Genomic DNA, 25,555 nt, shown 5'->3' with positions numbered 1-25,555 from the left:
TTCCAGTAATATATGTCCCTCATTCTGGTATATTGTCCACCATCCTGGGTCCCTTCCAGTAATAATGTCCCTGTTCTGCGACTCTTCTCCAACAAATATTAAAAAAAATAGACAATTCCACTCACCTTCCCCCGTTTCCACAGTGTGCGGCATCCTCTTCTATAGCCCGCGCAGGAACCAGCAGCTGAATTCAGTGTGTAAGCGTCGGGAAGCGCATGACGTCACTGCCATGCACCGCCAGTGACTTTCACGCTGACGTCAGCAGCCGGCCTCTGAATAAGAGGCAGCGTCTCTGTATTGCAGCAGGTCTCTGTGCCGCAATACATTTCAGCTGAATGCACCTCCTTCGAAACACATCCAGCTCAAATAGCTGCTGTCGTTGGTGGGCCCCCCTCCTGCATGGGCCCATTAACGTTCACACTGTCTGCGACCGCAATCATTACACCCCTATTTAAGATTAAGATGAATACTGGATACAGAACTCCATTCTTCTTATTCTACAGTTTCCGCCCTTTCAGCAAAAGAGTTCTCTCGAAGTATTGACATGTCTATTAACATTCCTATTACTTAGATAAACTTGAAAGTTTCCCTCACCTTCTCTCATTTAGTCCATAGTTTCAGACCCTAGCTTTGTGGCTTCTGTTGTGTTTCTTTTCAATTACAGAACTGTTTTACTCTCTGGTCTATTTACCGAATGCACAGTGCCACTTTCTCCGCCAGTATTATGGTAATGTATCTTATTATAGAACGGACTCACTCTTCTTGCTCGCTAGAGCAGAACACAATGTTCTTTAAACATAATAAAATGGTCCTCCTGTGGCAAGTCCTTTTGTGATCACTCATATTAGTTCTATGCGGTTCATGTAACACCCTGTCTATTGTACCGAGTATCCAGTAAGCTCGACTGTAGCTTTTTATTATAGAGTAATCCCTTAATATTACTGAGATTTGTAGTGCAGGATTCCAGCTTGATGGCTGTTGGATCAGGTGACCATTAAATTCACAATGGTAGCAGTAGATTTTACACACTGGGGAGCAATTATTAAAAATTGCAGAGCGCTCTGATGTACTAATAACCATGTCTTTTATCGCTTTTGAGGATCCAATGTAGAGGGAACTCTAATAAGTAGTTGCATCTCTGTCATTATTGCATTGTAGATATTCCAGTGCTGGCATGAAAGTGATATGGTTGAAGCATTTACAGAAAATCCCTATATATGTTATTTAATCAAATTGCTCCTTTCACAAGCTTACCGTAAGTGATTTAAGAAATGGAGTCTTGGTGACCAGAGACAATAAAGGTGTTTTACAACTGAAGAAAATGCTCAGACTGGTAAAAAACAAAAACAAAATAAGAAGTGATACCTTCATTAATCCCCTTCAGGTACTGTTCCAGTGCTCACCTGGTACTAGCTGGTGTCTTCTGTCTGGTCCAATCCTCGACACACCGGAAATACCGGCACAGTCAGTGGATGCAATGGTGACAAGCCTCAGCCAGTAATTGGCTGGTAATGGTTTTAGTATTGGAAGGGACCAGTAAGGAGAAGTAATGGTCATGTTGAGACATCATCAAGCTTCAATACCGTGTAGAATGCCTAATGTGAGATGATCCCTTTTGCCAACCAAAATCTAAGTAAAAGAAGGCGGCTTCAGTATCCATTAATGATCAACCAGCTTTATTATGTCATCACCGGTATAACAGCAAGGTCTGTGGTCTATAAACCTGTAACCAACATAAGGAAAATGCAGACCATTGAATTAAGTGTAAAAATACCAATGTTTATTATTACAGGATAAATAATACAAAAAATATTTCAAGCAAACTAGAAAAACTGGAAACAGAAAGCGCAAATAGGGTCTTATCTTATAACCAAGTGGTGTAAAATGTTATAGGTACGCTCACCTGATGGGCTTGTGCCAGTCACAACTCCTATAGAGGCATATAAAGGCTGCTGCAGGACCACCAAGGAGATACGTTGCAATAAAAAGTGGAGTAAGGTGGTTCAGAATCCGCGCTGCCCACTGGTTCAAATATGTGATCACACAGGAAGGTGAAGCATGAATGCGGTTTATTTTGTCAACGCGTTTCAAGGTTTTCAAAACCTCTTCATCAGGACCAAACCACATTCCTGATGAAGAGGTTTTGCAGTCCGCTCACCATCCTGGTAGCTCTTCTCTGAACTTGCTCCAGTTTTTTGATTTTTTTTTTTAAATGTGGTGCCCAGAACTGGACGCAGTATTCCAGATAAGGTCAGTCCAAAGAGGAGAAGAGGGGGATAATTACTTCACATGATCTAGACTCTATGCTTCTCTTAATACATTCCAGAACTGTGTTTGCCTTTTTTTTGCTGCTGCATCACACTGTTGACTCTACTGCAGTCTGTGATCTATTAGTATACCCAAGTCTTTTTCACACTTGCTGTTTCTTAGTTCTATTCCTCCCATTCTGTAGATGTAATGTTTTGTTTTTCTTGCCCAGATGTATAATCTTGCATTTCTCCCTGCTACATTCCATTCTATTAGTCGCTGCCCATTGATCAAGCTTATCTAGATCCTTCTGAATCCTTTCTCTGTCTTCTCTAGTGTTAGCTATCATGCTATAATGCAAATTTGATTAGTTTACCTTCAGTTCCCATTTCTAGATCATTTATAAAAATGTTGAACAACACTGGGGCCAGGACAGAGCCTTGTGGTACCCCACTTGAATCACTCTTCCAACTGGATGTACAACCACTTATTACTCTTTGAGTATGATCACTGAGCTAGTTATGAATCCACCTAACCGTTGCCTTGTCAATCCCATACTTGGTAATTTTTTCAATAAGGATAGTATGAGATACTTTATCAAATGCTTTGCTGAAGTCGAGATGTACAGTGCTATATTTACTGCATTTCTCTGATCCACCAGTCACTGATTCCATCATAGAAGGAAATTAGATTAGTCTGGCATGACTTGTTTGCTACAAACCCATGCTGGTTTTGGTTAATTATTGTATTCTTATCCAAGCACTTACATACATACTGTTAAATAATTTGTTCAAAGATCTTTCCTGGTATAGAAGTAAGGCTCACTTGCCTGTATTTTCCTGGCTCCATCTTCTTTCCTTTTTTGAAGATAGGGACAACATTTTCTATTCTTCAATCTTCTAGGACTTCTCCTGTTCTCCAGGTTTTTCAAAGATTTTGGCTAGTGGTTCTGTAATTTCCTCAGCTATCTCTTTCAGATGTAATTCATCTGGACCTTGAGATTTAAATTCATTTAAATTAGCTAAGTGTTCCCTCGCCATCTCTCTGTTTACAGATAGTGTGGATTCTTTTATTCCTTCGATAGCACAGTGAAGATTAGTTGATGTTACAATTGCTTTCTTAGAGAACATAGATGCAAAATAGGAATTTAAAAGTTTGACCTTCTCAACCTCATTTTTGACCACTTCACCCTTTTCATCCTGTAAAAATCCTATAGCATCTTTGACTTTTTTTTTGCTTTTGACACACTCAGAAAATCCGCTTTTAATTGCTTTTGGTCTCCCTTGCAAGCATCACTTCTTTGCTGGCTTTAGCTCCTATAATGCTTGCCCTGCATTCCCTGCAGACAGCATTATATTCTTCTTTAGATATGCCCCCCTCTTTCCACTTAATATACATTTATTTTTCCTTTTTAACCAGTGTTTAAGTTCTGTTTTCATCCATCCTGGTCTCTTTAAATGCTTCCAATTCTTCCTTCTTTTCCAGATTCGTACCCATTAAAGCAAATCGGGCTGCACTACAATACCAGACACAGGCACTTGTGGCACCTAGTGCTGGGTTAAAAAAAAGCAGATGAACTGGATGACCTCCACAGCTCTGTCCTGGAATACAGATGCTATTTATCATTTCTGGCAGTGTCCTGTTAATGAAGAAGTGATTACTGTTAGGCCTCATTCAGACATCAGTTTTTTTTCACTTATGAAAAAAATGGACCAAGTTTCATAAGATTTTCATCAGTGTCTTCAGATTTTCATCTGAGTTTGGTCAGTTTCATCAGTTGTTTTTCACTGATGAGAAAAAAAAAAGTTTATCCAACTTCTCCTACCTGTCAGTAAAAACCGGAAAGCACATGGATGTTATAGGAGTGCTATCCGATTTTTTTTCACAGACCCATAGTCTTGCATTACTTATTTAGATCCGACACTCGGATCAATATCAATATCGGATATATAGGTGCCTTTTTAGGGACCTTTTTAAATGCGTAGGAAGCCTTTGCAGGTGTTTTTTGTTAATTATTCTGATTTACTGAGATAATGACTTTTGTGTCTTCATTAGCTGTAAGCCATAATCATCAACATTAACAGAAATAAACACTTGAAATAGATCACTCTGTTTGTAATGACTCTATATAATATAGGAGTTTCACTTTTTGGATTGAAGAACTTAAATAAATTAACTTTTTGATGATATTCTAATTTTGTGAGATGCACCTGTATCTCTATGATTCTGCACGGACTAATCAGTCCGAGGAAAAAATCTGACATGTGAACAACCAAAAAACAGTTCGTAAGTGAAAAACTCATGTGAATGAGCCCTTAATATGTAACGACATCCCATCTTCTCTCCATTTAGAGAGTACAGGTGTCGTATACAGGTGACGTAAAAAATTATTAGGTATCTTGCATTCACATGAGCAGACTGATTATATTTTATGTAGTGTTTGGATTACATTATTTAGTATCTGGTGATAGAAAAGTAGGAGTTGGTCATCACTTTTTCTCATTCTTTACTGATCAACACTGATGTGGTAAAGATCTGTGCTTAAAGAGGTTTCCCCATTTTCAAAAAAAACCCTGCCCCAGGTGCAGATTGTTTAAAAAAACAAAAACAAATCGCACTTTACTCACACTCCCCAGATCAAGTGCTGAGTCTCCAGCACTGCTCCCAGTGTCTGTTATTGGCTGCAGGGGTGACATAACATCGACAACGCTGCAGCCAAACAGTGAGCCCAGCGGCTTTGCCTAAGTAGACTGCTTGAACTGCTCAGAGATGCTGAGTAGTGATGAGCGAGCATGTTTGTTAACCCTTTAACCAAGCATACTTTGTGCTTACCGAGTATCTTCGGCGTGCTCATATATTATGTTCGAGTCCCTGCGTCTGTATGATTTATGGCTGTTAGACAGCCTCAACACATGCAAGGATTCCCTAACAAACAGGCAATCCCTGCATGTGTTGAGGCTAACAGCCATAAATCATGCAGACGCAGGAACTCGAACATAATATATGAGCACGCTGAAGATACTCGGTAAACTCCCGAGCATGCTTGGTTAAAGGGTTAAATGAGAATGCCTGCTCATCACTAATGCTGAGCTCACTGATTGGCTGCAGTGCTGTTGAGATGACACTGGGAGAAGTAACGAAGACATGAATAAAGAAGACAAGAAGCATGAATAAAGCGCAATTTTTTTAATACAAACTGAGCCTGGGGACAGTTTTTTTTTAAACTGGGAAACCCCTTTAAAGAGATTATGTGAGAGTCGGGTTCATTTATCAAAGCTATCCAACACAAAAACTCGCATTGTTGCCTATAGCAACCCATCCCAGTGCAGCTGACAACTTTCCACAGCAGTGTAAGAAATGGGAGCTGAGCTCTGATTGCTTGCAGTGGGCAACAAAGACAGTTTTTCTGTTAAATAAATCGATAAATAAATCCTACAGTTCAGCCCTTTTGAAGTGAATAGTGTTGAGCAGCAAAACTGATTATAGTCCAAAGAGAAGAGAAACGCTGTTTCAGAGAGGAATAGATGATATTTCTCTAATCTAATTCTTTCTGATTCATATTGGAAAGTTCCATCTTGGATAGTGATTGCACTTGATAAAGGTCCATGTGGATAAAGGCCCATGTCATGATGGAAAAAGGAGTTCTGCAGTATCTTCAGGAACCTCGTAGAAGAGATAGGGCAGTTGGATCATGTTAAATATATACTTCTTTAATAGTGCATACAGATAATAAAAAGTTTTTATTAAGATACATAGATAACAAATAGTGAATAGCTTGAGCATTAACTGGAGATGTAGCAGAGCTGAAAAACCATAAAGGGCACATAGTGACATCATAATGGATTGTGCTATAAAACAGCTCAGCTCTGTACATGTGTAACATCATACACATTATCATTACCTCTTGCATTTCCAAAAAGTAATCCTGATGCAGGATGCACAAAATTTCATCTTATATTATTTTGCTATGTGGGTATGAAAACGTTTATTTTTTAGAGATTCAATGATGATGAGCTGAACAAATAACAAAGCGTATAATAGCAAGAAAATGTCTAGTGACGTCAATGACATGAGCAGTATGTATAACTTATCTGTACAGAGCAGTACTAATGTCCCTGTTCATTATGTCCTGCAGGTCCATTCAATAAATCCCACCAGATAACCACCAATAAGATGATTATTGCCTCCCTCTTTCCTATACAGTCTGTTAGCAACGGGCTTTATCGGTGTTTCTTGCGGATACTGGTAAGTTCCTGGTACACAGTGCCAAAGTTTGGACGTTTCCTCGGATCATATTCCCAGCATCGCAACATCAGCTTATAAATATCATCTGGACACATATCTGGGGCAGGGAGGCGGATTCCTGCAATCAAAAGGAAATGAAATATTTAAACATAGAATATTGACTGATTTTGTCTATAATGTCATCTCACATCAATAGAAAAGAACCCGATTGTACAGCTAGCTCATTAGCACACATACATACACACACCATTAGTTTTTCCTCATAAATTTGGCACTGACTCATATATTAATGACCATTTACATTACAAGGGGCATGCATAATCATCTCATATATTTATGACATATCCACAGGATATAACGTAAATGTAAATTAGTTGCGGGTCGCACATTTAACTTGGTGTTTCTGTAAGTGTAGAGGTAGTTGTACATCCCTTAGAAATGAAGAGAGAACGTAAGGAATTCCGAGGGAAGGGAATTCCAACTACCTCTCCATTAACAGTGACGTGCGTCAGGACCTATTCTCAAGATAGATAAAGGTCCCGCATCTTATGTCCATTTATGGCACAACGACAGGAAATGGGACTACCATTTTAGTGTCTGTGCAAACTTTTCAGTTTAGTCACGTTTTTTTTCAGTACAGATTTGTCACAAAACCTGAAGGATATCATAGTGCCAGCAAAGTGAGTGAGTCTCCTGAAGTCTCATACACACGTTGCTTATTTTTTCCTTGCAGATTTGTAGATTTAAATAAGTAGCATGTCAATTCTTTCAGTGTTTTTGCTGCAAATTTCACCCATACTAATAATTGGGGAAAAATTTGCAACAATAAAGGCATGTGAAAAACACAGCAAAAATATTTTACACATCGTTTTTTCCTGCAAAGAATTGCAGAAATGGTGCAGAAATTTCTGCTGTAAATACTTAACGTGTGTACAAACCCTAAGGCTGTATGCACACTGTGTTTTTTCTTTGTACGTTTTTGCCGCATTTTTCACCCATTGACTCGTCACGCGGTGGTGCAGTAAGTGAGATCACTGGAGCTCATCAGCTGATGAATTCCTGTGACCTCTCTCATGGCAGCTCAGCGATATGCACTGACTCAGGAGCAATTAGACTGCTGTGTCAGTGTGTAGCCTGCTGCCATGTAGAACCGTCACATCTGCTTATGTGACTGTTCTACAAATGATCCGCTCGGACAGGTGAGGGATATGTTTTTTTGTTTTGTTTTTTTTTACAGGTGACAATGGCTTCAGATGGATTAGGCGTTAAGTGAGTATAAGGTTGCTTTTTTATTTTCTGTTTTTTTACAGGGGATTAGGCGTTAGGTGAGCAAACTGTGTTTTTCATTTTTAAATAAATGATCCATTACTAACCTGGGCTTCATGTCAGCTGCCAATTCAAGGCTCACATGAACCCCAACCCTATTACTCCATTTGCCACTGCATCAGGGCAAGTAGGAAGAGCGAGGCTAAGCGCCAGGTTTAGTGCATCTTATTGATGCATCATATCTGGGGCAGCTGAGCGCTCTTGTTATTAGCCTTGGAGGGGGCCAGTATCCATGACCCCTTCCTTGGCTATTAATATCAGTCCACAGCTGTCTGGTTAGCCTTTGCTGGTTAGATTTTGTAGGGGGACCCTACGTCAATTTTTTTCTTGGGTCCCCCTGTAAAATAGCCAGTAAAGGCTAATCAAACAGCTGTGAGCTGTTATTAATAGCCAGGGGACATTTGGGAGTATTGACCCCTTCCCTGGATAGTAATACCAGCCTGCAGCTGTCTGTTTAGCCTTTGCTGGTTAGATTTTATAGGGGGACCCTACATCAATTTTTTTCTGGGGTCTCCCCGTAATCTAGCCATTAAAGGCTAACCAAACAGCTGTGAGCGGTTATTAATAGCCAGGGAACATATTGACCTAATGGTGCCTTCCTAGGCTAAAAATAGCAGCCTTCAGCTGCCCCAGAAATCGCATTTCATATTTGAAGTGCCAATTCTAACGCTTAACCCAGGTTCTTCTTGATGCCCTGGTGCAGTTACATTGGAGTAATGGGATTAGTTAATGAGATTAGGTGTCGATGACGCCAAGCCCTAGGTTTAGTAATGAAAATTTGTCAGCCAGACACCATCATTACTAAACCTGTAAGTAAAGAGTTAAATAAACACCAAAAATAAAACACTTAATTTGAAATAAAACATACACATTCTTTAATCATTTAAATTAACCCAATATACTCACCCCAGGTCCGACAGTAATCCAAGAGTTAAAGCGATGTCCCACGTTTCTTTTTTCAAATATCTTTATTTAGGTCCAAAATGCATTCATTGCTGTACAAAAACGCATCAAAAAACGCATGCAAAAACGCACCAAAAAAATGGCGAAACACACGTTTTTTCCGCAGCATTTTTGCTGCCAAGAGATGCAGAAATTTCTGCAATCAAATACTCAATGTGCGCTGTGAAGCAGTGACCGGGATCGTATACGAGGGGCGTTATATCTCCCCCAGAATGTGTACAGAGACCTATTAAAACCATTGGAGTGCATTGCAGTTGTGACGCTCACAGCCCTACCCTGGGAAGATGGGGGGTTACTCGGAGCCGGGTCAGATGTTTGGTGGGTTGCAGCCGTGGCCTGGACCCGTTCCGTGCCCAGGGCCGTCACATTAAAAAGGATGTAATGGGCTATCAGGGTTGAGTGGTTGCTATCGACTACGCCACCTGTGGCACCTGGTGAAGGCCACCAGCGCTGCTGCAGTCCTCTGAGGCGGGATGTTGTGGCAGCCGACGTTGATACTACTCCCCACAGGTGGAGCAGGGCCTCAGGGCAGAGACGAGGATGGAGGGAGTCGTAGTGAAGGAGGTCTGGTGCTGTGCGGTGCAGAAATAAAGAGTCCAGAGGCCATAGGGGTCGACTTCCAGAGTTTTTACTCACGGTAGAGCGTGCAGCTGCAAGGCTTCTCCCTGCTCCTCAAGGGGTTCAGCGGTCACCAGGAACGGGGGTCCGACAACCTCCGAGTAATTCAGGTGCTTAATCAGGACCCCGCACCAGAGTGTTCCTAGACTTCAAACTGAGTCCTCTCCTGTCTTTGTGTGTGTAGAAAGGCCGGGTCTCCCCCTGGACTAGGTGCAGAACAAGGGTACGGGTGGCCACTCCGCTCCTTCCGTTACCTGGTGGGATCCTCTGTGCCTTCCGGGCTTCCCTGACTAGGACGTAGAGTAGCAAAGTCAGGTGTCGGGGGCCGGTACCCCTCTTGCAGCCGGAATCCCTCTGACTAGGCCAGAATAGCGAGGACAGGTGGCATACACCGCTCCGTCTGCATCCCCCTGGGATCCTTTTGCGATGGAGCTAAACTCCTAAGCTCCAGGCCTTCTTAGGCAGGGACTTTGACCGGGTTGAGACAGCCGTTAACTCAGACCCGCTCCTCGACTCAAGGCCAGAGCTCGAGGACCGTGTCCCCATCAACTGCAGGATCACACAGAAAGCCACGTTCAGTGATGAAGATCACAATCAAAAGACCATGAGCCCAAGATGGCTGTTTATTAAATATAAATTATTAAGTGTAACCTATATGTGCCTCCTCCACCCTCACCCACTACATGGTTCCCCCTATCTTTTGGTTCCCCAATCTCCCATTATCCCGGCAGGGGCAGCACACTGGTGCCTATTGGCCCCCCCTGGTGGGAGAAGTGTGGTGTTGGATGTAGAGGTGGGGTCCTGACAATTGCCCCGTTCTTACCTCGAAGGAGAGATACCACACCCCATTAAAGAGGTGCAGCATCTCTGTGGCGGTCGAACCCCCAGGGGCGCCACACAGTCACAAACTCACCTGCGGCTGCAATGAAGGTGAGCATTGACCTGGTCAGGCTATCTGGCTAAGGCAAATTAGTAAAACCTGACAGGGCCTTCATTTCTTGGAGGAGGTCACAGGAGGAAGTGGGGCGGCCTCCTCCCTCCAACCCGGGTTTTCCAGTGGCTCCTGCCACAGGTCCTTTAAAAACCCTGCACTAGGATTAGTGTTGTTCTATGTTGGAACCTGCTAGGAGCACAGCAGGAAAGCTCAGCAGGACTGAGTGTGGCTGAACCCACCCCTGGGAAGGCTTTGCACCTGTCAGGCTCTGAGCGGCCCGGCGCGGCCATTGCCCATGGCAACCGTTGTTGAAAGACTCGTGTTAACCCGTCTGCGAACCGGAGGACTCTCCTGTTTACCTGTGAGTGGCTGAATAAAGCTGTTTATGTTGGACTTCCTTGGGTCATTGCCTCAGTTACTGCACGGTGTGAACACCGCCGCCTTACAGCACACATACCCTAAATGCTACAATCTGATGTAGATGTCCGTAACATCTTACCTTGTCTTATATACAGATATGCACGGCAGACTTATTGTTTTCTACATCAGATCACTGTACAGTGTCTGGCGTAAAGAATACACTTTCCAGAATACAAATAACGATTCCAGGTTCTGATTTAGGAGGGGCTGCTGGGAGATGGGAGCTTAGAGCTAAGAATAACCCAGCAGGGTTCTGAATCCAGCTCTGAATGAAAATGGACTACAAGATCAGTAAAGGCAAGATACCGAGACATGAAATGCACATGGTGATCAAAGTTGGACAGACTAGAGCTGGGAATACTGTACAGTGAGAACAATCACATTGATCTCAGTCATGGTGGACTTGTAATTATTTTTTGAGAATCTGGAGCACATCTTATGTCAGATCTATTTTCCTTATTTCTAATTCTTATTGTGGAGGCATGCATTTACCCTTTTCTATAGCATCTCTAGTTTGCTGGTTGTTCATAGCAGTATATGGCACTGCACCAAGAGAGAAGGCTTCCCAAAGTAAAATTCCAAAACTCCAAATGTCAGTTTCCGAACTGTATCGACCTAGAATAAAATTACACAGGGTATTATCAATCTATGGTGACAAAAGTTTCCACACATTTAGAATAAACATTGCAGAAGTTGTACAATATGGGATAATCTATAGATTTGAACTGGTTAAACATAAGGCACAAGATGAGGACCCTTTCAGCTCATGCTTTCATTGTGTTCAGCATGTGGAGCCCTTAGCCTACTGAGATGAGCTCAATCCTACTAACAGCCATTTGAAGTTCAAGTCAACGTATTGTTCCAGTTTATAAATGAGGTGCATAGTTTTAGAGGTAAGGATCACTCATCAGATCCTCATATTAAACTGCCAAATAAAAAAAAATAATCAGTCTATGACATTTGAGCCAATCAAAATTTCTTGAGATTCCAAAAAAGAAGAACATTAAAGCAAATTACTTGCAATTATGCTTGTGGCTCCACTAAGATATATAAATTAGGTTTGATTGGATGCTAGCATTTATTTAAATGCATAATCAAAGTATTAATGGGAACACTAAATATGTAAAATACACTCCTCTCTCCTTTAATCCTATAGTATACACTCCTCAACACTGAAATTGCAACACTAAAAAGGAAAAGTCGTTGAATTATGAAACTCACAGAATGGATAGACTCGGTAATGATATGCAAATGATCAATAAAATGGAAACAAAATTTTCAAAACATCTCAATTTATTCAGTGTCAAATATGAGCGCCATGTGCAGAAATACATGCACTTAAACACCTTGGCGAGACTAATGAGGTCATTAATGGTTTATTCAGTATAGTGTATGAGCACCACATGCACTTACATGCCTTGGCTGCAATCAGTGAGGTTATTAATGGTTGTCTGAGCAATGTTCTGCCACGCTGAATGCGCTTGGGCAAGCAAATCTCAAGATCCGCTGCTGGCAGCTCCCTTTGCAATGGTTTACCAATGCTGTCCCAGATTTTCTAAATGGGAGACAAGTCCGGAGTTGCTGCAGGTCATGGTAGCACATTTAGAGCAACTTGGGGCCTGAGGTTATAGTGTTGAAAAATGGCTACTGGGACACTCTGGAGAAATGACCAATGTAATTCACGTAACATCGAGCTGTTAGTGTACCTGGATTGAAGACTAGAGGGGTCCGGCTACTGTACATTATGCCAGCCCAAACCATAATCTTGGGAGTAGGACAGGTGTGACATTCCCTATTGAAGGCCTCCTCAGTGTCTTCATACCACTAATCTAAGAGGCTATAATGGTGCAAAGCAAGATGAAAATAGAGGCTGGAATGGAGGGCTATCCTCTTCAGCAATGAGTCCTGCTTTTGTTCAAATGGGCAATAGCATAAAGAAGCCTTCAATAGGGAACATATCACACAGTTCCTACTCCCAGGATTAGCGTGTGCAATGATATAATGTATGGTGACCCTCTAGTCTTCATTCCATGTACACTAACAGCTTGATGTTATTTTGATTTGAGCATGGAACCAATGGTATGGCCATTTGTCCAAAGTGTCCTGGTAGCCATTTTTTAAAAGACAACTCCAGGCCGTATTTTTCTTGTGCTACTGTATGCAGCCTGTGTGGCTTAAAGGTGCTACCTTGGCCTGCAGCGTCTCTGAACTTGTCTCCCATTGAACACACCTTGGACACCACTGGTAAGCAACTGCAATAGGAACTGCCAGCAGAAGATCTTGATGATTTGAAGTGTGGCAGAACATTCTCCAAACAACCATTAATAACCTTAGTGATAGCAGCCAAGGTGTGTAAGTGTATTTTTTACACATGGCAGTCATAATCGATACTGAATAAATCGAGATGTTATGCAAATGATGACAAAATGGAAACAAAATTTTCAAATCATTAACATGTCTATCTATCCTGTGATTTTCATGATTCCACAATTTTTCCCCCTTGTGTTACAATTTCAATGTTGCAGAGTGTATAAATGATTCATTTGTGTGTCTCTAGAGATCATCCATCCTACTTTGCAGTCTCCCAACCATTCACCAAACAATATATGGCTGTAGAGGACCTTACTGCAGCAGGTACCTCCCCCTTCATTACTGTAGGCAAGAGGAGATTAGGAACGCTATATCCTGCAATCAACGTCCCAAATTAAATTAGAAGTGACCAGGAGGAAATTAATGCCTGCATTCTCTGCAAGATTTCTATACAACTATTTGTATCGACAATCTAGAAGATCATCCATCAGGGGCCTCTATCGGGGTACACTAACAACGTATTTCAATACAGGGTTAGGGTAGCAAACAATACTTTTTGCACATGTGATGAAAAGCTTAGCCATGGCTCGGACTGCAGACAATGTGTACTAGATCTACTATTTCCTTTGTTAAATTCAGTTTAAATAAGTCCTGGAGAAACATCATAATCCTAATATAAAGAAATACCATAGTTAAGAGCTTCCGGCGCCGTCCATTTAACAGGAATCTGCTTCATTCCTCCAGTGGATGAATATACTCCATCTGCCTCTTCTCTTGACATACCAAAGTCACTAATCTTCAAGACATTTTTTTCGGTCACAAGACAGTTACGTGCTGCAAGATCCCTGCATTAAAAAAAAAGAAAGACATTGTGTAAAATGCAAAAAGTGTAGTCCAAGTGTTTTGATGTCCCCAATGCACTTCTAGCTTGATTTACACATTGCGTCTACACTAGATTTCTTATGACAGGCACAGAGGATATCTACAAAAAAAGGTATAATTTTTATTGGGTCAAAAGCACCTACTAAGCCATATCACCACTCTTATGTGTACAAATGTGCTTTTTGCACATGCAAAACCATATTACCGGCCATGGGATTCCTGGATAGATGGGGTGCAGCCCTAGTTGGTCCTAAATCTTTTGCTGCTAAGTGGCATCCAAGTACATCCCAGAAAAAATGAAATGCAAGCATGTTATCAATGCAGTGGCGGACACAGAAAGAAGAGTGGAAGAACAGTATATGAGCCCTTCTTTGTGTCTATGACAGGACATGCTTGCTGATTTAACTTTAAAGTTGGCCCCCTAACCTCTTGGGCCCCTGTGCGACTGCACACATTGCACCAATAATATGTCCGCCCCTGGAACAATGAAAACTTACTAATAAAACATTGTAGCTGGTTGAATCAGGTGAATGTCCAGTACAGAATTATACATCTAATGATGTTATGTTGCTGTAGGCACATGCTTTGTCATTGGTTTAGACATGTGTAATACCTGTTAAACAGGAGGTGTTGGGTGTCCTTTTAATTTTGCAAACATTTATTAATCAAAGTTTGCACGGTCTGCCTTTGTTGACCCATTTGTACATATTCATTAAAGAACTATTGATTGAATCTCCTCCCAGCTTGCTTGTTTTTATCAAGTCATTGAAGTCTGAGAAAAATCAATATGTGGGCTGGAGAAGCAGAAAAGTCGTAATTCTCTGCAATATTTCCTAACAAAATGTGCAGATGAGTCATATGAGGGCCTAAGATGGTGGTGGCCACTAGGAATTTAAGAAGTCCTCTGCGTTTCCTACCTCCTGGCCCTGCTCACAATCTCCCTGGTCTCTGCCATTGCACAGACACTGCCTCATTCCCATCAGTCTTTACAGTCTTTATTTTTGCCAGATCTGCTTTAAGATTGACAAATAGCTGATTCTGAAGAGTCTGGGTCTAAAAGCCCCTTTAGATGAGCCGGTAATCGGGAAAGAATGTTGTTTCAACACTTGTTTGTTGATTATCGGCTTCCAAAAACATACAAAACACCTAGTTCGGTGATTGGATCGTTTATGCGGCCATTAAAACAATCGCTATCGGCAGGACATCCTGTAAATGTGGTGAAGATGCCGTAACATCCCTCTGAAGACCCCTGTTGTTTAATGTGTAGAAAATGTACTGTATTACATCTTTTATCCTCCTGGAGGCTGCACTTCCTGTTAGCCAGAGATGACAGGGTTAACTATAGGGCAGGCCCATAGTCGGAGAGGAGTAATATGGACTTGTCTGTTAATTCCTGGTTTATAGTTAGTTGTTAGAGAACAGAAGACAAGAAATGACACCCTCAGAGGAAGGTTATTATCAATGGGTGTGTGTGTGGCAGCCCAGACAAGAAAAGGGAGCAAGTCTCAGCAAGAATCCTACAGTGGTTGCAGTTCCTCATAGCAGGCAAGTTGGGGCACTTAACTGGAAAAGCTAAAAAAAGCGTGAAGGAATACGGGGTCAGCCAGGCTGGAGCACGTCAGTGAGGTGGTAGCTAGTGTGAGCTCCCTTACACCATTCACAAGGGTGAAGTGGGCACAGCGAAACACATTGACCCGTGTGATTCTGTACCAGGAAGATGGAGTTACCCAATTTGTCCTATTGTTCATCTATAATGTTAAGTATTGTGCCGCCGTCCATAACTACTAAGAATGTGCCTCTGTATTGCACAGAAGAAAAAAAGCACGCTTTATTCCTGCTGCCTTCTGTACATAAGTTTTATTGTTAGTAAAAAGGACTTTAATTTTGCAAACTCGTCTGGTTTCTTCAACCTGAGTTTAAAGGGGTCCGGTGCCGTACAGTTGGCACCAGAACTAATCCTGAAGGTGTCCACCACAGAACCACAACCACACACACACCCAGGGACCCCTATGTAAGGTGTTTAGGGGCGCGGATATAGAAGTTGGCCAAATTTCCCCCTTACAATCTTCCCATAAAAACAGGTGATGTGCTGCTGCTGATAATATGATGCAGCATTGACACAGAACGATTGTGTTAGTTATCGTTGTGCGCACATATAATTCGGGTTGGCCTATCTAAATAGGCCAATGATTGACCCACTAGTCGGTCGATTAACTGCCGCAGTTGGCAGATGTAAATGTATGTCACGCCACCAAGAGTGTCCCTGGGTGATGAATCAAGAGAAAGGCACAGGTCTGAGAGAGAGAAGGAATCTGGCAGTTTTTAATATAGGTGCTACTGAAAATCAAAGGGGTTCTCTGGTCAAAAAGTAAATTCATCAGAGGGCAACCAGGGAGTTCAAATAATAAAAGAATGCATAAGCACCCCTGCACTCAGCTCCACACCCCTGCACTCAGCTCCACACCCCTGCACTCAGCTCCACACCCATGCACTCAGCTCCACACCCATGCACTCAGCTCCACACCCATGCACTCAGCTCCACACCCCTGCACTCAGCTCCACACCCCTGCACTCAGCTCCACACCCCTGCACTCAGCTCCACACCCCTGCACTCAGCTCCACACTCCAGCACTGCTGGACTTGGAGAAGTAATGTCACCAACCTTCAGTGAACTGACCGCTGCTGCCACTGACTGCCTACTTCTGAGCCTGCAGCCAATCAGCAGCTCCAGTGATCATTTCAATTCGCCGTTCCTGGCACATCAGAGACTGTCGGAGCAGCATTACTGGATCAGGGAGCCCAGTGTGGGGGTGAGTATGCTTTTTTTTATTGCTTTATCCCACTGGTTGTCTACTGCTAAATATACCTTAAGGGAATGTGCACACGTTAAGTATTTGGTGCAACGTTTCTGCATCTCTTGGTAGGAAAACACAGCCTCAAAAATGTTGCGATTTTGCACTGTTTTTTTTGCCTGCGTTTTTTCAGTGCATTCAATGGGTGAAAAACGCAGGCAAAAATGAACAGAGAATTGACATGCTGCAGATTATTTTCTGCACCAAATCTGCAAGTCTAAAATACTCAACGTGTGCATGACACTTCAGGTTTCTCATTCACTTTGCTGGCATCAGTTTTTGCCACAAATCCGTGCAGGAAAAAAACGCGGAAAAAACACACCAAATCTGCAACGTGTGCACACAGTCTTAATTCCACTTACTATCTAGACCACAAAAGATCATTGAAGAGTTATTACCATCTACTGTTTTGTTTTTATTAATTAAGTAATTTCATGCTCTTGTTTATATTGCACTGCAGTGATCCTACAATTTCCCTTGGGATCAATAAAGTGTATCGCATTGTGTCTCTGCTTTTTATGTTTGAAATGGATATAACTGCTTTATGGTTCTGGCTACTAGAAGGGGAGTTACGAAGACAGCTGAGCTCAGTTGAACTACGCTGTTTGCATAACTGTGTCCTCTCTGATGCCGCTATATGAGGCAGCATTTCCCCTACAGCAATGGAGGAGCTGCACTGTAAAGCTGAAGCCGGCCATGGTCAGGAGCTAACAATGCGCCTCCAATGATCCCGAATTGCTGCAGAGCAGTGCTTACAAACAATATCCATCAATAAATAATCATTTAACTAATTTATTTAATTTACTCCACAGCACTTTACAGACATTGTCATCACTGTCCCCACTGGGGCTCACAATCTGAATTCCCTATTAGTATGTTTTTATAGTGTAGGAGGAAATTGCAGTACCAATGGGAAACCCACACAAAGGGGCGGACATACTATTGGTGTAATCTGTGCAGCTGCACTAGGGCCCATGAGGTAAGAGGGGCCCGTTTCAAACTCCAAAGCAGGTGGAATTTCGCATTATGATGAGTTATTGAACTGCAAAGGCTCCATATACTGTTCTTGCACAGGGGCTCTTTCTATCTGTGTCCGCCAATGGCCACACAATTACAGGAGAACATACAAACAGAAGTTGCAGATATTGTCATTGGTGGGATTTGAACCTATGAACCCAGCAAACCACTGAGCCACTGCACTACAGTAACAAATCCCTATGTAGGACAAAATAGTATGTCCAATGTCGGGTTTGCACCTATGAAGCAGGCTCAGGAGCTGAGCCCGCACCATACCCAGCAGATCCCATCTGTGCTATATAACTGGCACCTGCCTGTAACAGTAGCAACCGAAGTGAGCTCTGATCTCTGCTGTTCAACCACTTAAATGCTACTGTCAACTACTGACAACAGCATTCAAATGGTGCAACTGCTCGTACATCTGGTAAATGCCAAGAAGATAAAAATAAATCGAAACTCTAGATTTGCATTTTTCGGTCACCACACTTTCCTAAAAAATGCATTAATAGGTAATAAAAATATTATATGTACCCTAAAATGGTATTCGAAGAACGGTAGGAAATAACGAATGTGCAAAAGTGAAAACTGGCTGTGACAGATTAATGTCCTTTAAGACAAAAATCCCTTTTTGAGTATGTCAAATATTTCATAGAGATTGGTGTAGAAGTACAATACTGTAAATTAGACATTGTACTTGAATTGTTACTGCATTTCATATAGATCCAGTTATTGCTATTATCGTTATTTATTCTATATAAAATCCATTACATATATCTACATGTGAAGGAACTTTGAAGCTGCGCATTATTTTTATGAGATACCAAAGCCATAACCATTGAGTCTGTACCTGTGAATACAATGTTTGCTTTCCAGGTATTCCATCCCCGCCGCAGCGTTCTCAGACATCCTGATTAGTTCCTTTGTTTTCAGTCTGGGGCCATCATTCCGCAAGAATGTCAAGAAGTCTCCACCTACAGGAGAACAAAGTTATTGCAGCTGTCAGCATCTGATCATAGATCTGAGATAAAAATGAATCCCATATATTATATTATCACCCAAGAGAAAGAGTGAGATAAGTAAAAAAATAATAATACGGTTTTAATTTTTCTTAAAAAAAAAATAAAAAATACTCAGCTAAACTCTCCAAAGTTGCAGCCAATCCCACCAGGAAATTGAGCAACATTATTAAAACAGTTTATTTAACTTTTTTATTTTTTCAATGTTTCTTAGGCTAGGCGTACATCAAATTTTATCACTACATTAGGTATAAGTCAGCCTATATCCAAAGAAGAGATATCCAGACCTACTATATAGTACCTTTAGACCAGGTTCCTATGTAGCATAAATAATTTTTTTCCCGCTCCGTTGTTTTGTGCAGAAAATCTGCTGTATTCAGCAGTTCAAGCAAAATACAAGTGATTTAACGGATTTTTTTTAGTGCATTTTTTTCTTTCATGGTAAACCTGAAAAAACCTTTAGACCAGGTTCCTATGTAGCATAAATAATTTTTTTCCCGCTCCGTTGTTTTGTGCAGAAAATCTGCTGTATTCAGCAGTTCAAGCAAAATACAAGTGATTTAACGGATTTTTTTTAGTGCATTTTTTTCTTTCATGGTAAACCTGAAAAAACGCAAATAATAAACGCAATTGCGTTTTTAAATGCAGAGTACCAGCTTTTATGCACTAAAAAATGCATTAAAAACATTGTTTCATTTCTACGCTTAAAATGCATAAACAAACTGGGAAAACGCATAAAAAACATAGCAAAAACAGGATAATCAGAGCAGATTGCTATGGAATAATTACTTGCAGACACCAGCAGAAAAAACACAGCTGAATACAGTATAATTTTTGCATGTGGGAACATGGCTTTAGTCTTCTATTGTATACATGTATAGTACAAGTGGGTTTTCTGGCGTACAGTTAGAAGGTTTTGGCTTTTATATTTTTGTTTAAGAACATAATATTTTTTAGAATGTGAGTGTATGGCAGATACCTTATAACTGTCTACAAATATAGTTGCATTTTTCATCCCTTTTAACTGTATTATTTTTAATGTATATCTGAAACAAGTATAATACGGGCATATTTATTTATTCTACGCAGGCAAATCCTGACCCCACTGTGGTCCAAATGACCCAAAACTAACAGAATAATTGCGATAAGATGCCATAGATTCAGCTTTTAGACCCATGTTTGAGCTGGGGCTTGCATCCATTACATAGGTAGAGAAATGGTTCCACATTACACTCATCTGCAACTGGCCTAAGGACTCATGCAGATGTCCGTGTAAATCGGTCCGAGATCAGACCACAATGCACGGACTGGCCGTGGCTCTCCAGACCTGAGCGGAACAGCCTCATAGAAATACATGTAGCTGCAACGCTCGGGTCGGGAGCACGGATGTCTGAATGACTCTTAAGGCTGTATTCAGAAGGTTGGTCATGACTGCACCCTTATCTAAGGAGTTTCATAGCTAAGGGTATGCTTATTCTTTTCTAATAAGAGCAGCTGCCTATTCAAAAAGACAGCCGGTTGTCTCCCCTTTTAATCATATTACACTATTGCCTAAGTGTCTGGCTCATCAGTGCGAACAGAAAATGAATCTGGGTCCAAGTGGATCAAAGCACGAAAATATGATAGTAGTAGCATTACTTTTATGTTGTTTTAAAGGGAATCATTCACATGATTTTTGCTACCCCATCTAAGAGCAGCATGATGTAGGGGCAGAGACCCTCATTCCAGTGATGTATCACTTACTGGGCTGCTTTCTGCAGTTTTGAAAAAAACATCGCATTTATCTGCTGCAAATATAAGCTTTGTATAACCCTGCCCACACCACTGATTGGCAGCTTTCGTTGTGTACACTGTGCATAGGCACAGTAGTGGGGGCGGGGTTATACCGAGCTCATGAATGTGGAGGACTACCTGGCAGCAGGTTTACTAGTCCTCTAGTGATAATCTCCTGCTGATAAAACAGTAATTATTTCCTGAAACAGCTTCACCTGGGAAAACTCTAAAAGGTGCTATTCGCAGATAGCCTTACTCTCCTGATTAAACACCAACATTCCACTTTCCTTGAAGCACACTTGTCAGCAGGATTGTGCTAAGTAAACTACATACACTGACCGGTGGGCGACATTTCACTGATTAAAATGATACCTGGGTTGATGAAATCCGTACTGTGATTCTTGTTTAATCTTTATTTTCAGTTTGGAGATAATGATATGCTCGTGGCGGGACTGTGGGGGGCGCTCTATCTTATGTATTCCACTGTATGGCTTCTGACAGGTCACTGTGTCTTCAGTGACCTGCCTACTTTTTTACATAGTATATACATTATGTGGGGTTAGAAAAAAAAAACTACATCAAGCAAAATGGCGCTGTAGCATCTATCGCTTGCAGGCAGATACTACTGCGCACGCGCCGCTGCCATTCTGTGGGCGGGACTTGCGCAGATTAAGAGCATAGCTTGCCGATAGATGTAGGGCTTGCACAGAATAAGAGCACCGCTTGCCGATAGATGCAACTGCGCATACGCCACAGGCATTTCGCGGCAAGTGCAAAGTAGTATCTGTCGTCAAGCGATGCTCTCAATCTGCGCAAGCGCGGCCCACCAGTGGGCGGGGCTTGTGCAGATTAAGAGCATCACTTGCTGACAGATGCAACTGTGCATGCGCCGCGGCCATTTTGCTGGAGACTAATTTATTTTTTGCTCCAACAAAATGGCCGCAGGGGTGCACAGTAGTATCTATCGGCAAGTGGTGCCTGCGCGGGTGCCATTTTTTTTCCTAACCCACATAATATATATACTATTAAAAATAGGAGGTTGGTCACTGAAGGATCAGTGACCTGTCATAAGAGCATACAAATGAATATGTAAGCAGAGCACCAGATAAAGCCCTGAAGCACAAGAATCTCATTATCTCCAAACTGAAAATAACGATTAAACAACAACCACAGCACGGATTTAATCAATTCAGGTATCATTTTAATCAGTGTAACGGTGCCCACCTGACAGTGTATTTAGTTTGCTTTGCAAAATCCTGCTGACAGGTTTGCTTTAGGCTAAGTGCCCATGATGCAGAAATGCTGCTGATTTTTTCTGCATCTCCCTCTAAAATCTCTGTGGATTTTACATGCGTTTTTCCTGCCGGGTAGAAGCGTTTGTCAAGCGTTTTTGCATGCATTTCTGCATGCGAGTTATCGAGCGCTTTTCCAAGCGATTTTAGCATCACTTGGAAAAGTGCTTGACAACTTGGTCACACTATATAAATCCATGCAACCGGCATGGATTTATAAAGTGTGACCAAGTTAATAGTTAAAAAAAAGAATAAAAATGAGAACAAAAAAACATTATACTCACCTTCTGATGGCCCGCGGTCTTCTCTCCGGTGAGTCCGGTCTCTTGTACGGCTCGCGGTGGTGTAAACGGACCTTCCATGATGTCATTTAGTCATGTGACAGATCACGCGACCGCTGACATCGGCGGTCGCATGATCTGTCACATGACTAAATGACGTCATGGAAGGTCCTTTTACACCATCGCGAGCTGCCAGGGAGCCAGGTACACCATACAGGAGACCGGGGGCCATCAGAAGGTGAGTATAATGTATATTTTTTATTTTAAATTCTTTTTTTTAACAGGTACTATGGTACCCGGGTCTGGAGGAGAGTCTCCTCTTCTCCAGACCCGGGTACCATCCGCACATTGAATCGCTTAATATCCGCAAGTTCACATGTAGTCATGCGGATATTAAGCGATTCAATGCAAGTCAGTAGCGGCAATTACGCCGCGTGTCCACAAAAATAATGGACATGCTGCGGATTTTTCCGCAATGATAATCCGCAGCGGAAATTTCCTCAGCATGTGCACAGCACATGCGGATTATCATTGGGGACCATGGGGCACGCATTACCAAGCATTTTGTAAGCATTTTCGCTGCGGAAATTCCGCGGCAAAAACGCTTGAAAAATGCATAGTGGGCACGCAGCCTTAAAGAATGACATGCCATAGACGCACATGTCTGCTGCAGCCAGTCAATGGTCTCACCGGGAAAGCTAGCTTGTACTACATGTACCCAGTCAGGCCAGGAATAGCTGCAGCAGTCAGGTGCTGGTAGGATATGTTTTCACTTCAGGGAAACAAAGACTGTCTGTGACCACTGGGGCATCAGCACTGGGGCAGCAGGGGATTCACCAGGAAAATAATTTTGTGTGTATATATGTTGTATAACAAGAATGGGGCAATGATGGATGCGTGTATAAGGGTGTGGACTATACTGTCGTGTTCCTGCCCCTGAAGACACCATTCTGAAGACATAGTGTTATGAGTTTTGATATATATTTATATAGTGTAATGTGAAGTGTAAACTCTGTCTTGCAGTTTTGAAATGTATTAGGTAGTCATGCAATTGCCATGTATTGTGATATGGTAATGTATGATTAATGTAATGGATATGCATAATGTGGGTAGTGTACAGTGCAGAATAAGTATAGGAAAAGACAAAGGTTAGGGTTCAGGACAAAAGATAGAGTGTGATAAGCATTGTAAGTGTAATATGCTTATTGTACAGTAACAGTGTTACAAGATGGTAACTGTAGTAAGATGACGACAATGGGATAAGACATTGTTAATGTTTGGGACTAGCCCACAGTGGGAGGGGGTAGGGAGAGTAAAAGGGGACTGCTTCCTGTTTGTAGGGAGTTCAAGTTCGTTGGCTAGAGTGATAGGGTCAAGTTCAAGGTGTAGTGGGCTGATAGCAAAGGTGTCACGAGTGTGTCAGAGGTGACAGACAGTCGCCCTGCAGTGGTTTGCAGGAGATCTCCACGTTTGGCAATGCAGACAGCTGCCTAGATAGGAGGCTGTGTTTAGGACCCTGAGACTACCTCCCTTTAGTCTGGGTGTATATATACCTGGTGTGTCTAAGTGGGCGTCGCTGGTTATACTCATTTCTACTTGGAACTTGGCTGAAGCAGCATCACGTCCTCTCTGGAGTCTTGAGGCCGTGTGCCCTGTTGGAGTTTTTCTAAAGCTAAGTTGTAATTCCCCTGTGTTGTCTTCCCCTTTTGTATTTAGAGTGCTAGCGGAGGTTGACTAGTGCTCATCTCCTTTCACCCCCAGCTATAGCCTTACGCCAAGGATAGCAGGGCGAGGCACGTAACCGGCGACAGCTGCGGAGGCTGTATAGGGATGTTAGGGGGAGACACTAGTCCAGATTAGGAGGTTACCTCTTCCCCCTTTTCCTAGTGTCTGGGCTTCCTTTTCCCTTCCCCTCTATGTTGCACTCACACCTGGCGTGACTTTTTGTAAAAAAAAAGAAAAAAACGACACAAGATTGACATTTTGTTTTTTTTTTCTTTGTGTGTTTTTGGGCGTGTACCTTTTTTTTTCCTTACTCCCTTTAGTATGGGATCAGTTGCAGAGCTCGCAGAGCAGTTCCGCTGTCTGTCTCTGGAGGTGAATGACCTCCGCTGTGAGGTTCAGCAGCAGTATCACCGGTTACAGGCCGCCAATGTAGGGGTTTCTGCTGGTAGACCTGTCCAGTCTGAACCCAAGGTTGCCCTCCCGGACAGGTTTACGAAGGCGCTTGTCGAAACACGCGTCGGGGTGGACGCATGCCCGGGATTGGGACACCTGGCCACTCACTGTAAGTGCTTTTCAGCTTAGTATTTGCCAACTATGAGGCCTAACTGATATATGCAAGCTGTATGGTCCAGCATATGGTCCAGCATATAAATGGTACTCTACAAGCACATCCTTTTTCTAAAAACTTAACCTACAACAATGATTCTCTGATCGCCGTTTTCTTCCTCCCTCTGTATGGGGTTGGCTGATCCTGCATCTTGTGGGAATGTCAGACTACATTTATAAATCTTTGCACATCATGTGATTATCTGATATACAATCATGTGATATACAATTTGCAGGTTTGCACACCATTGGAGAGTGAGTGAGATTTATAGTGTAAATATCGCACATATAATATACTTTGGGAGAGTGAGCAATATAGTATATGCACTTGCACTTATATGTTTCTATGTGGCGATCATGTGTATAAATATTTAATATTTATTATTTGCTACCTATGGACCAGTAATTCTAAACTACTAATTGGCTACTCCCAACATGAATTTTTCTACATATAACCCGGATATGCGCCCCTGTTTTTTAAATGTTTTTATTTTGTCATTGGTTGCTATCCATTTGTCTGTCACCTGTAATCAATAAATAAATAATAATTTTCACTGCAATTGACGTTTGGAACTTTCATGGTCGGGTTTTTTCCTTGTCTCTTTCTCTTGTTTTTTTCCGACTGTCCCTCTGCTTTACACTTAGTCCGAAATCACTATTTATGCATACCTTTATTACCTTCAGGAATATATTCTCACGGGTATCCTTGTACTGTTTCAATATTTAGGTTTTCAGGAGGTAGGGTAAGTTTTTTGTGTTTAAGGAGGAATGCAAATTGTACTTCACACTTCGTCCCTACTCCTCCGGTAATGAGGCGCAACGGGTTGGTATTATGATCTCTCTACCGCAGGGCGATTCTCAGTCATGGGCGTTTTCGTTACCGCAGGACTCAGTTTGTCTCCAGTCTGTGGAGGTTTTTTTTGGAGCTCTTGCCCTCATCTATGATGACCCTGACCGAGTCGTCTTGGCTGTGTCTAAGCTATGTCGCCTTCAGCAGTGGATTCGGTCAGTGGAAACATAAAGTTCGGAATTCCGTAGATGGGCAACG

The 25,555-nt window shown here is 42.1% G+C and overlaps 1 protein-coding gene across 1 annotated transcript in view; it reads right to left on the bottom strand.

Annotated features, from left to right (window-relative positions):
* Positions 1-5,739: 5,739 nt before the first annotated feature.
* The window catches only part of FES (FES proto-oncogene, tyrosine kinase), a 177,638-nt gene continuing 157,822 nt past the window's right edge, over positions 5,740-25,555 (bottom strand). The window contains exons 16-19 of the mRNA XM_073653191.1: positions 18,662-18,785; positions 13,751-13,908; positions 11,246-11,368; positions 5,740-6,610 (exon numbers count right to left, since the gene is read on the bottom strand). Of these exons, the coding sequence (XP_073509292.1) occupies positions 6,468-6,610; positions 11,246-11,368; positions 13,751-13,908; positions 18,662-18,785 (548 nt within the window). The 3' untranslated portion in view covers positions 5,740-6,467. The remainder of the gene's footprint in view (positions 6,611-11,245; positions 11,369-13,750; positions 13,909-18,661; positions 18,786-25,555) is intronic.

The sequence above is a fragment of the Phyllobates terribilis genome, unplaced genomic scaffold (genome assembly GCF_046119375.1).
Source record: "Phyllobates terribilis strain yellow unplaced genomic scaffold, ASM4611937v1 Scaffold_11__3_contigs__length_659146591, whole genome shotgun sequence".
NCBI classification, from domain to species: Eukaryota; Metazoa; Chordata; class Amphibia; order Anura; family Dendrobatidae; genus Phyllobates; species Phyllobates terribilis.
The sequence above is the reverse complement of the archived record's forward strand: the minus strand, read 5'-3'. Positions and strand labels throughout refer to the sequence as shown.